This window comes from Arachis stenosperma, chromosome 6 (genome assembly GCF_014773155.1).
Source record: "Arachis stenosperma cultivar V10309 chromosome 6, arast.V10309.gnm1.PFL2, whole genome shotgun sequence".
Lineage (NCBI taxonomy): Eukaryota > Viridiplantae > Streptophyta > Magnoliopsida > Fabales > Fabaceae > Arachis > Arachis stenosperma.
Window position 1 is genome coordinate 119,196,912 of NC_080382.1, and position 13,126 is coordinate 119,210,037.

At 40.8% G+C, this 13,126-nt stretch overlaps 1 protein-coding gene across 1 annotated transcript; it reads left to right on the plus strand.

Annotated features, from left to right (window-relative positions):
* Nucleotides 1-4,604: 4,604 nt before the first annotated feature.
* Nucleotides 4,605-5,669, plus strand: LOC130934483 (uncharacterized). The gene has a single exon (XM_057864049.1). The coding sequence runs from the start codon at nucleotides 4,605-4,607 to the stop codon at nucleotides 5,667-5,669; it is 1,065 nt and encodes a 354-aa protein (XP_057720032.1).
* The last annotated feature ends 7,457 nt before the right edge of the window (nucleotides 5,670-13,126 follow it).

Below are 13,126 nucleotides of genomic sequence, written 5' to 3' on the forward strand. Positions count from 1 at the left end.
AAAAAATAAAGAAAAAATGCTCACGCATCACAACACCAAACTTGAATTGTTGCTTGTCCTCAAGCAATTAAAACAATATAGAACTGAGAAGTAAACTTGCCTAAGAATTGGGTCTTCAGTTAAGCTCCTATCCATTCACTGAGTGGGGTTGATGACATTGTGATCCTGAATAGTTTCGGCATCTCACTATCCTTTGAAACTCAGAAAATGTCAATGTCCTTCAGAACTAGAACTCGGATAATATTATGAACCCTTTTCCTTTTTAACCTTTGATTAGTCCTTGAACACAGCTTTTTCTTATCTTTTCTTTGGTACTTTGCACCTTGAGCTTAGCCGTGACTTCTAAATATTTTGTCTCAAGTTTAGCTTGACAAAAAATACCACAAGCATTTAACTGGGAACTCTTTGAGTTCTAATTTTTCTTTTTATATTTCCCAGTCAGTGGTGCTCTGAGCCTTTGGCATACTATTTATTTGCACTTGGTCTCAATTCTTAGTGTTTTGTCTCAAGAATTCCTTGACACATTCACACCACAAGCATGTGGCTAAGAAAAAAACTCTTTGAGCTTTTAATCACATTTGATCTTTCTAGCCATTAATGCTCAGAGCCTTGGACCTTGCTCTTTAGTTTCTTTTTTTTTGCTGTTTATTTTGCTTCAAGGACTAATTTCTCATTTAATTTAGAGAATCCATAATACTTGTGTAAATTTTTATACCTCAAGAATCAGCATTCTCAACTTCAAGATCAATTATGCACTATTCTTTGCGTACATTCAGAGCCACAGATAATACCACCACATCAAAGTAAATAAGACAATTCAAAATATATAACTCTCAAGTTCTCATGTAATTACGTCACTTTTCTTTTTCTTTTTCTTTTTCTTTTTCTTTTTCTTTTTCTTTTTCAAGCTCTATGAGCAATACATGAGACAACTTTTTGAAATAAGCATAAAATACTAAAGTAGTTAACTAAGCTACAAAAACAAGAAATACTACTACTCATACAAAGGATTTAAACAGAAAACAGAAAATAAGATATAATAACTGAAAAATAGAAAATAGGAGAAATAACAGATAAGAAACTCAACCACCTCAGTCATGGTGACTGCTCCCTCTCGAGAATCCTCTCCAAGCTCCAAAATCACGCATCAGTTCCTCCATCTCTCGCCGTTGGCTCTACTACGCTCCACCATCTGCTGAAGAAAGGCAGAGTGGCTCTTATGGTCTACCCTTAGCTAATCAATAAATGATGCTAGATGCCCAATGGATGGTCTCAGGTGCTTCTAATAATCTTGAGGAGGGAAATAATGACCTTGAGGTACCTCAAGCTGCTCTTATTGAGGAGGCAGAACTGGCTCCTGAGGCGGTGCTCGGGTATACTCCTTAGCATACTCCATACCCCTCCTAATGATCAGCCTCTCGATGTCAATGGGGGTGTCGCCATCAATGCGCACTTGAGGGGCGTCACATAGGCGGAAGATGATATGGGGAAAGGCCAGTCTGGCAGAAGTAGATGCCTTCGCGTCAAAGTTGTATAACTCCTGAGGGATCACGCGATGCATCTCTACCTTATTACCGAGCATAATGCAGTGAATCATCACTACTCGGTCAATGATAACCTCGGACCGGTTACTCATAGGGATGAAGAAGTACTGAATAAACTCCAGCCATCCCCTAGAAACTGGCCTCAGATCATGCCTCCCCAACTGGTATGGTTGCCCCTTAGCATTACGCCAACACTGTGCTCTAGGGAGGCATATGTCAGTGAGGATCTGGTCTAATCTCTGTTCACTATTGACCCTCCTAGTATAAGAGTAGGGGTTCTCTCTAGTCGGAGATAACTGAAATAGCTCCCTCACCCTCTCTGGACCAAACTCCAAGATCCTCCTTCTGACCATGGTGCGCCAGTTCTTTGGATTGGGGTTCATGCCCTTGAAATACTTGTAAGTCACCCAAGTATTGGCATAGAATTTCTAGACCATCAGATGTTCCACTGCAGTCACAGGGTTGCATAGAACTTCCCAACCACTCCTCTGAATCTGCTCCCGGATCTTTAGATACTCATCCGACTGTAAATCAAACTTCACTTTCGGGATCACTTTCTTCTTGCTCAAACTGACTGGGTAGGGATGGGGGTGTAGGTGGGCCCAACATGTTTTTAACTTTTCAAAAATTTCACCCTTTTCGAAGTAACCATTTCCGCGCTGCTGGCGCTAAACGCCCACTTTAGCGTTTAGTGGCGTAGCGTTTTTTAAAAAAAATTGGGACCAGGGCTCGGCGCTAAACGCACAGGTCCCCGAGCGTTTAGCACCGAGCAAACATAAAGGTTTTTTAAGTTGGTGTCATTTCTAGCGCTAAACGCCCAGCTTGATGTTTAGCGCCATTGAGACAGTAGCTTTTTCTTGAAATTCGTATTTGTTGGCCCTAAACGCTCATGTTCGCGTTTAGCGCCAGTGTCGACATAAAAACTCCTAGGATTGTGTGCCATTTTGGCATTAAATGCCCAGCTTGGCATTTACCACCACTCAAACAGAAAGTTTCCCTTGAAATTTGTGCCATTTCTAACGCTGAACACCCAACCTAGCGTTTAGCGCTAGAGCACCCGAATCTCTTCTTCCCCAGGGTGTTCTGTCTTCCCTTCTGATCCCTCCTGTTCCTGTTTCAAACACTTTGCATGACCACAAACATAAATAAACCAAGGAAAACTATGAATAAAAATTAAAAGTAAGTGAAAATAAAAATGAACACAAAATCAAAGGAATAAGGATTGGGTTGCCTCCCAACAAGCACTTATTTAACGTCACTAGCTTGACGGTTGAGGCGGGATTGATCATAGTGCTTCAACTCTTCACCTCTCACCGTGAATTGTCTCTCTGTGTCTTCATGGATTAGCTCAATATGTTCAAGAGAAAAGATTTTGCTCACTGTTTGAGGCAACACTGGACTTTGAGTCAACACCACTTTCATCCCTGGTGAGAAATCTTTAATAGAGATCTTCTTATTTCTCTGTCTCCTGGGCACTTTCTTCTTAGAAACTTCCTCCTTGGTGGATGTTGCACCCCCAACACCAAACTTAGGGTTGATATCAGGGGCAATTGTATTGATTCCCATCAAAGGAGGTTTAAGCTGCAAACTCTATTTTACCTCATTAAGGGATTCTTGGAGACTTGGATCAGTGAACTCATTCTTTATACAAGTGCTTTCTTCATTTGAATGATCTATGGGTTTAAAAACCTTGAAGGTCAACTGCTCCTCATGCACCCTCAACACCAATTCACCTTCTTCCACATCAATCATAGCTCTCCATAGGAATGGTCTTTTTAGGATTATGGAGGCGTTTTCATCCTCCCCCATGATCTCCTTCTTTCTAGTATTCAAAAAATTAGTTATTTTGAAGAGAACATGGATATATTTTAAAATACATATAATGTTGAAATGTGAATCTCTATTATAGTAATATATTAAAATTATTAAAATTAAGTTTATATTAATAATTGTTAATAATAATATAACTAAGGATAGTATTAAAAATATAAAAAAATATAACATTTTTTTGTTTTCTTGCTTATGGAAAAAAAATTTAGTGGAACTGACATAAAATTTTTCTTTCCTTCCTATTTTTTTATATCAAAACAAAAGAAATTACAATTTTTCATTCATTTTTTTTCTCTCCAACTAAAATAGTATTAAGAACCTGTGATTTATGTAAGGCCCTTATAACCTAGTACAAATTAATATTTCCAATAAGATTGTTTCTTTTAATAAATATTTAAAGACAATAAAAAAAAAGTAGATACATCCGTATCGCTGGTCCTCACTTAGAAGCCTATGATATATGTAAGGCATCAATAACTAGATTCAACTAACAATGTTCATAGTATCATAATGGTTGCACCGTATAGGAAATGGTATATTCAATGATGTATCGTAGAATCCTATTGCAACCATTGAATAAGGACAAGATTAATCAATTTATCTTTCAAAAAGTCCCCAATCATCATCCATGTGGAGCTATTTTTCAATCTTTATATTTATTAATATGCACAAGACATATATTTTTAGTATATTATCTGTACTGTATCCCCTAAGATCTCGGGCAAAACTGAGTCATATCTCGACACGACCTATCATAAAAACGGCTCTATCTTAACAGAACGCTCTCATCAATCTCGCGATGAGATCAGGTGCTAAGATCTCGGACGAAACCAACTGCTAGCTCCACACTAAATTGGGCTATAAAATGACCATGGCATCAACGATAAAGCACACAGCAAATTCATTCCACAATAACATACTACCAAATAGCGTCCCGATCATACACACGCTTTTGTTTAAGTGATTCCTTTACTGACTTGGGCGTCGGAGTCCTTTTTGCAGGTACCACGCTCGGGTACGAGTTCACGAGGATATCCCCGGTTCGGCTCAAGTTATAAAGCATACCAAGCAACGAGGAGTTGACGTATAGCTCGGGAAGAGTATCGTTGATAGAACATTTGACGCTCACCGTGGGGCCAAAGAATTTAAATTCACCCCATCCTGTTATTTTAATTTTCATAACTTATCCATATCTGCCTTGTACCCCTTTTTCTTTGCAAAAAAGGAAGCATGACTGATTTCTCCGAGACTCAGCAACATCCTCGAACCAAAGCCGACCTCATGGCCGCTAACACCGCCCTCCTAGCAGAAAATCAGTGGATGGCCGAGCTGTTAGCAGGAGTGCAGAATAACGGAGAACGGAAAGTCGATAGCAAAGAGACAAACACTGATCAGCACGAAGAGCATCAGTCAGAGTCCAACGTGAAGACTGGGGAAGCACCCCCCAAAACCGAAAGACAACGAACCAACCCGTTTTTTGAAGAAATAATGAATTTCAAAATGCCTAAGAATTGTACAGTCCCTATGACTCTAACACCATATAAGAGGATCGGATATCCTAGAGTTCATGTCACAAAATTCGAGTCTATGATGTTCCTCAATAGTGACTCCGATCCCATCCTGTGCCGATCTTTTCTAACCTTTTTAGATGGAGTCGCTTTATTATGGTTTTCTAATTTGCCTGCAGGATCCATAACCAGCTTTGACGAGTTCGCCAAGATGTTCATCAATCACTTCGCAGCATCCAAAATCTATGTGAGAGACTCGGACTACCTTAGCACAATTAAACAAGGGCAGCATGAAAGCCTAAAGGACTACATGACATGCTTTACAACAGCAGCTATGGATATCCTCAACCTTAATCCAAAAGTGCAGCTGCATGCCATTAAGAGTGGTCTCCGAGCTGGAAAATTCCAAGAAGCTATAGCTGTGGCAAAACCGAAAACATTAGAGGAGTTCCGGGACAAAGCCACTAGACAAATCGAAATAGAGGAATTACGTGAAACTCGAAGGAACAAAAGACTACTATCACGGAAGGAAAAAGACAAGCTGTACAGGTCTCATAACAAAGACTCCAAAAAACCTTTTAAACTAACTCCAAAATTTGATACATATACTAGGTTTAACACCAGAAGAGAGGACATCATTAAAGAGATACTGCGCAACAAACTCATAAAGCCACCAAGCAAAGCAGGAACATACAAAAGCAAACACTGCACATTCCACCAAAAATTCGGGCACACCACTGATGAATGCGTAGTAGCTAAGGACCTACTGGAGCGGTTAGCAAGATAGGGACTATTGGATAAATATGTTAGCTCTAGAAGTCGAAAAGAGCCAACCAAGGATACGGTATGACTCAGATCACAGAGCAAAAGAAACATGGCATAGCCTGGTAGAGATCCATGCCTCCAAAGGAGTCCTAAACTACATATCAGGTGGCTTTGCTAGAGGCAGAGGAACTAACACAGCCAGGAAAAGGAGTTATCAAACTATGATGGCAATGGAAGGATCTCATCAGAGCCCACCAGTTCCGACCTCAGCCGCCTGATGAGCGGATAATTTGTATGCTTTTTGGCATTGTTTTTAGTATGTTTTCAGTATCTTTTAGTTAGTTTTTAGTATATTTTTATTAGTTTTTAATTAAAATTCACTTTTCTGGACTTTACTATGAGTTTGTGTGTTTTTCTGTGATTTCAGGTATTTTCTGACTGAAATTGAGGGTCCTGAGCAAAAATCTGATCCAGAGACTGAAAAGGACTGCAGATGCTGTTGGATTCTGACCTCCCTGCACTCGAAGTGGATTTTCTGGAGCTACAGAAGCCCAATTGGCGCGCTCTCAACGGCATTGGAAAGTAGACATCCTGGGCTTTCCAGCAATATATAATAGTCCATACTTTGCCCAAGATTTGATGGCCCAAACCGGCGCTCAAAGTCACCTACAGAAATTCCAGCGTTAAACGCCGGAACTGGCATAAAATTTGGAGTTAAACGCCCAAACTGGCATGAAAGCTGGCGTTTAACTCCAGAAAAGGTCTCTACACGAAATCCCTTCATTGCTCAGCCCAAGCACACACCAAGTGGGCCCGGAAGTGGATTTTTCTGTCATTTACTCAATTCTGTAAACCTTAGGACACTAGTTTACTACTTATAGGATCTTTTGACATTGTATCCGTACCTTATGACCTCATAACATTTTGTACACGTTTACTTCCACAGTATGAGTCTCTAAACCCCATGGTTGGGGGTGAGGAGCTCTGCTGTGTCTTGATGGATTAATGCAATTACTACTGTTTCTTATTCAATCATGCTTGCTTCCATTCTAAGATAACACTTGTTCTTAATCCGGATGAATGTGATGATCCGTGACAATCATCATCATTCTCAACCATGAACATGTGCCTGACAACCACCTCTGTTCTATCTTAGATTGAGTAGTTATCTCTTGGGTTCTTTAATCGGAATCTTCGTGGTATAGGTAGGACCTGATGGCAGCATTCAAGAGAATCCGGAAGGTCTAAACCTTGTCTGTGGTATTCTGAGTAGGATTCAATGATTGAATGACTGTGACGTGCTTCAAACCTGTAACCTACTGGGCGTTAGTGACAGACGCAAAAGAGTGATTCTATTCCGGTAGGGGAGGGAACCAAACCGGTGATTGGCAGCACTGTGACAGAGTGCGTGCATTAGCTTTCACTGCGCGGATGGGAGGTAGCTGCTGACAACAGTGAAACCCTATACGAGCTTGCCATGGAAGGAGACTTGCGTGTTTGATGAAGAAGACAGTAGGAAAGCAGAGATTCAGAAGATGGAGCATCTCCAAACCTCAACCTATTCTCCATTACTGCAAAACAAGTAACCATTTCATGTTCTTTTGCTTTTCACAATCAATCCTGATAATTTCTGATATCCTGACTAAGATTTACAAGATAACCATAGCTTGATTCAAGCCGACAATCTCCGTGGGATCGACCCTTGCTCACGCAAGGTATTACTTGGACGACCCAGTGCACTTGCTGGTTAGTTGTGCGGGATTGCAAAAGTGTTATTGCAATTTCGTGCACCAAGTTTTTGGCGCCGTTGCCGGGGATTGTTCGAGTTTGGACAACTGACGGTTTGTCTTGTTGCTTAGATTAGGACTGTTCTCTTTTTGTTGGTTTAGAGTCTTTTAGTTGAGTCTAGTTTTACATTCTAAGTTTGGTGTCAATTGCACGCTTTTTGTTTTTCTTCTTTTAATTTTCGAATTTTTCTGGTTCTTAGTCCCTTTTTGATTCATAAAAGTTCTAAGTTTGGTGTCCTCTTTGTGTTTTTCTCTTTAAAATTTTCGAAAAAATTAGTGTTTGATTTTCTAAAATTTTAAGTTTGGTGTCTTTTTGTGTTTTTCTCTTTCCTCTTTTTAAGAATCAAATCTCTCTCATAAAAATTTTTTCAATCATATCTTCTTAATTGCTGTTTTCAAAATCTTTTTCTTTACTAATTGATTCAGTTCTCAATTTGCTTTGATCTTATTTTATTTTTAATTTTCGAATTTTATTTTATTTTTCTTTTATTTTATTTTAAATTTCTTTTTTTTCGGTTACTTAAAAAAAAAATATAAACAAAATTTATCTCTTTGCAATTATTCTCATTTCCCTTTTGTCCATTATGGACTTAAGTGGAATTAATCAGTCCAAGAGGACTCTGGGGTCCTATGCCAACCCCAGTACAGCTGCATATGGGAGTAGCATCTGTGTACCTCCCATCAAAGCAAGCAGCTTTGAGCTAAATCCTCAACTCATTATCATAGTGCAGCAAAATTGCCAGTATTCCGGTCTTCCAGAGGAAGAACCCACTGAGTTTCTGGCACAGTTCTTACAAATTGCTGACACAATACATGATAAAGAGGTAGATCAGGATGTCTACAGACTGTTACTGTTTCCATTTGCTGTAAAAGATCAAGCAAAAAGGTGGTTGAATAACCAACCTACAGCAAGCATAAAGACATGGAAACAGTTATCAGAAAAATTCCTGAATCATTTTTACCCTCCAAAAAGGATGACACAGCTAAGGCTGGACATCCAAGGCTTTAAACAAGAGGATAATGAATCCCTTTATGATGCCTGGGAGAGGTATAGAGGTATGCTCAGAAAATGTCCCTCTGAAATGTTTTCAGAGTGGGTACAGTTAGCATTTTCTACTATGGGCTTACAGAAAAAGCTCAGATGTCTTTAGACCACTCGGCTGGTGGATCTATACACATGAGGAAGACAATTGAAGAAGCTCAAGAGCTTATAGACATTGTTGCTAGAAACCATTACTTATATTCTAGCAAGGAATTCGTTCCACAAGAAGAGGTCATGGCAGTAGTCAATGATCCTGATCCTCAAGAACAGATGAATAAGCTTAATCAACAATTGCTCCTGATGACAGAACAGTTAGCAGAATTTAAAGAAATGCTCCATGATACTAAGGTTGCTAACAAGAGCATAGAACTGCAGTTGAATCAAGCAAAACAGCAAATATCTAAACAAATAACAGAAGAATGTCAAGCAGTTCAACTGAGGAGTGGGAAAACACTGAATGCCACTGCTCAAAAGAGCAAGAAGTCAATTAAGGAACAGTTGACAGTGGATGACCAAGCCACTGTTCAAAATCCCTCTGAGGACAGTAAGAGCCCAGAGAGGAATATTATTGGCGTTCAAACGCCAGAAAGGGAAGGAAAGTTGGCGTTAAACGCCCATTCCTTGCCCAGTTCTGGCGTTCAAACGCCAGAAAAGGGGGAGAAGTTGGCGTTTAACGCCCAAACTTCATCCACTCCTGGCGTTCAAACGCCCAAGGAGAATCAGGCACCTGAGAGTTCTGATGATTATCCCCCTAACAAGGCCTCTTCAACCATTTCTGTAAGGAATAAACCTGCAGCATCTAAGGTTGAAGAATATCAAGCCAAGATGCCTTATCCTCAGAAACTCCGCAAAGCGGAACAGGATAAGCAATTTGCCCGCTTTGCAGACTATTTAAGGACTCTTGAAATAAAGATTCCGTTTGCAGAGGCACTTGAGCAAATACCTTCTTATGCTAAATTCATGAAAGAAATTTTAAGCCATAAGAAGGATTGGAGAGAAACTGAAAAAGTGTTTCTCACTGAAGAATGCAGTGCAGTCATTCTAAAAAGCTTACCAGAAAAGCTTCAAGATCCTGGAAGCTTTCTGATACCATGCACATTGGAAGGCACTTGCACCAAGATAGCTTTATGTGATCTTGGAGCAAGCATCAATCTAATACCTGCATCCACTATCAGAAAGCTTGGGTTGATTGGAGAAGTCAAACCAACCAGGATATGCCTCCAACTTGCTGATGGCTCCATTAAACACCCATCAGGCATAATAGAGGACATGATTGTCAAGGTTGGGCCATTTGCCTTTCCAACTGACTTTGTGGTGCTGGAAATGGAGGAGCATAAAAGTGCAACTCTCATTCTAGGAAGACCTTTCCTAGCCACTGGACGAACTCTCATTGATGTACAAAAGGGGGAAGTAACCTTGAGAGTCAATGAGGAGGAGTTCAAGTTGAATGCTGTAAAAGCTATGCAGCATCCAGACACACAAGAGGACTGCATGGACGTTGACATTATTGATTCTCTGGTAGAAGAGATCAATATGGCTGAAAGTCTAGAGTCAGAGCTTGAGGACATCTTCAAAGATGCTCAAACTGATCAGGAAGAGCCAGAGGAGGCAAAGGAATTTTCAAAAATTCCTCAGGAGGAGGATAAGCCTCCCAAGCCTGAACTCAAACCATTACCATCATCCTTGAAATATGCATTTCTGGGAGAGGGTGACACTTTTCCAGTGATTATAAGCTCTGCTTTAAATTCACAGGAAGAGGAAGCACTGATTCAAGTGCTAAGGACACACAAGACAGCTCTTGGGTGGTCCATAAGTGATCTTAAGGGCATTAGCCCAGCTAGATGCATGCACAAGATCCTATTGGAGGATAATGCCAAACCAGTGGTTCAACCACAGAGGAGGCTAAATCCTGCCATGAAGGAGGTGGTGCAGAAAGAGGTCCATAAATTACTAGAGGCTGGGATTATTTATCCTATTTCTGATAGCCCCTGGGTGAGCCCTGTCCAAGTTGTTCCCAAAAAGGGAGGCATGACAGTGGTTCATAATGAAAAAAATGAACTGGTTCCCACAAGGACAGTCACAGGGTGGCGCATGTGTATTGACTACAGAAGGCTCAATACAGCCACCAGAAAGGATCATTTTCCTTTACCATTCATAGACCAAATGCTAGAAAGACTAGCTGGCCATGATTATTACTGCTTTTTGGATGGCTATTCAGGCTACAACCAAATTGCAGTAGATCCTCAGGACCAAGAGAAGACAGCATTCACATGCCCTTCTGGCGTGTTTGCCTATAGAAGGATGCCTTTTGGTCTGTGCAATGCACCTGCAACCTTTCAGAGGTGCATGCTCTCTATCTTCTCAGATATGGTAGAGAAATTTCTGGAAGTCTTCATGGATGACTTTTCAGTATATGGAGACTCATTTAGCTCCTGTCTTAACCACTTATCACTTGTCCTGAAAAGATGCCAAGAGACTAACCTGGTTTTAAACTGGGAGAAATGTCACTTTATGGTGACTGAAGGAATTGTCCTTGGGCACAAAATTTCAAACAGGGAATAGAGGTGGATAAGGCAAAGGTAGAGGTAATTGAAAAATTACCACCACCTGCCAATGTTAAGGCAATCAGAAGCTTTCTGGGGCATGCAGGATTCTACAGAAGGTTTATTAAGGATTTTTCGAAAATTGCTAAACCTCTGAGTAACCTGTTAGCTGCTGACACACCATTTGTGTTTGATACACAGTGTCTGCAGGCATTTGAGACCCTGAAAGCTAAGCTGGTCACAGCACCAGTTATCTCTGCACCAGATTGGGCATTACCATTTGAATTAATGTGTGATGCCAGTGATCATGCCATTGGTGCAGTGTTGGGACAGAGGCATAATAAACTTCTGCATGTCATTTATTATGCCAGCCGTGTTCTAAATGATGCACAGAAGAATTACACAACCACAGAAAAAGAATTACTTGCAGTGGTTTATGCCATTGACAAGTTTAGATCCTACCTAGTAGGATCCAAAGTGATTGTGTACACTGACCATGCTGCTCTTAAATACTTACTCACAAAGCAGGATTCAAAACCCAGGCTTATCAGATGGGTGTTGCTTCTGCAAGAGTTTGATATAGAAATAAGAGACAGAAAAGGGACAGAGAATCAGGTAGCTGATCATCTGTCCAGAATAGAGCCAGTAGTTGGGGCGTCCCTCCCTTCTACTGAGATCTCTGAGACTTTCCCAGATGAGCAACTCTTTGCCATCCAGGAAGCTCCATGGTTTGCAGATATTGCAAATTATAAAGCTGTAAGGTTCATACCCAGGGAGTACAGCAGTGTGCAAAGAAAGAAATTAATTTCAGATGCCAAGTATTACCTTTGGGATGAACCATATCTCTTTAAGAGATGTGCTGACGGAGTGATCCGCAGATGTGTACCCAGAGAAGAAGCACGAAGGATCCTATGGCACTGCCATGGATCACATTATGGAGGACATTTTGGAAGTGAGCGAACAGCCACTAAAGTTCTCCAGTGCGGCTTCTACTGGCCTACTCTCTATAAAGATTCCCGAGAGTTTGTGCGTAACTGTGACAGTTGCCAAAGAGCTGGTAATCTGCCTCACGGATATGCCATGCCTCAACAAGGGATATTAGAGATAGAATTGTTTGATGTATGGGGAATTGACTTCATGGGGCCATTCCCACCATCATACTCAAACACTTACATTCTGGTGGCAGTGGACTATGTATCTAAGTGGGTAGAAGCAATTGCTACACCCACTAATGATACCAAGACCGTGCTGAAATTCCTCCAGAAAAACATTTTCAGCAGGTTTGGCGTCCCCAGAGTGCTAATCAGTGATGGGGGCACTCATTTCTGCAATAAACAGCTATACTCTGCTATGGTTAGATATGGAATCAGCCATAAAGTGGCAACTCCGTATCATCCACAGACAAATGGGCAAGCTGAAGTCTCTAACAGAGAGCTAAAAAGAATCCTAGAACGGACTGTGATGGCCCGAAGAAAGGATTGGGCAAAGAGCTTGGATGATGCTCTGTGGGCATACAGAACAGCATTCAAGACTCCTATAGGCACCTCTCCATACCAACTGGTGTATGGGAAGGCCTGTCATTTGCCTGTGGAATTGGAACATAAAGCCTACTGGGCAACCAGATTCCTAAACATGGATGCACAGTTAGCTGGTGAGAAAAGACTGCTCCAGCTAAATGAGCTAGAGGAGTTCAGACTCAATGCCTTTGAAAATGCAAAAATTTATAAGGAAAAGGCAAAGAAGTGGCATGACAAGAGATTGTCAACCAGAGTCTTTGAGCCAGGACAAAAAGTTCTGCTCTTCAACTCCAGGCTCAAATTGTTTCCAGGAAAACTCAAGTCCCGGTGGAGGGGTCCGTATGTGATTACAGGAGTATCACCATATGGATATGTTGAGCTTCAGGATACTGATTCTGACAAGAAGTTCATTGTTAATGGACAAAGGATCAAGCACTATCTTGAAGGAAATTTTGAGCAGGAATGCTCAAAACTGAGACTTGAGTGATTCTCAGTGAAAGTCCAGCTAAAGACAGTAAAGAAGCGCTTGCTGGGAGGCAACCCAGTCATTAGGAAGGTGTATGATTAGTTCTTACAGAGGCAAGTATCAA

Bases quoted from the DNA above. Each gene is read 5' to 3' on its own strand.
- LOC130934483 (XM_057864049.1), top strand. From the start codon at position 4,605: ATGACTGATTTCTCCGAGACTCAGCAACATCCTCGAACCAAAGCCGAC.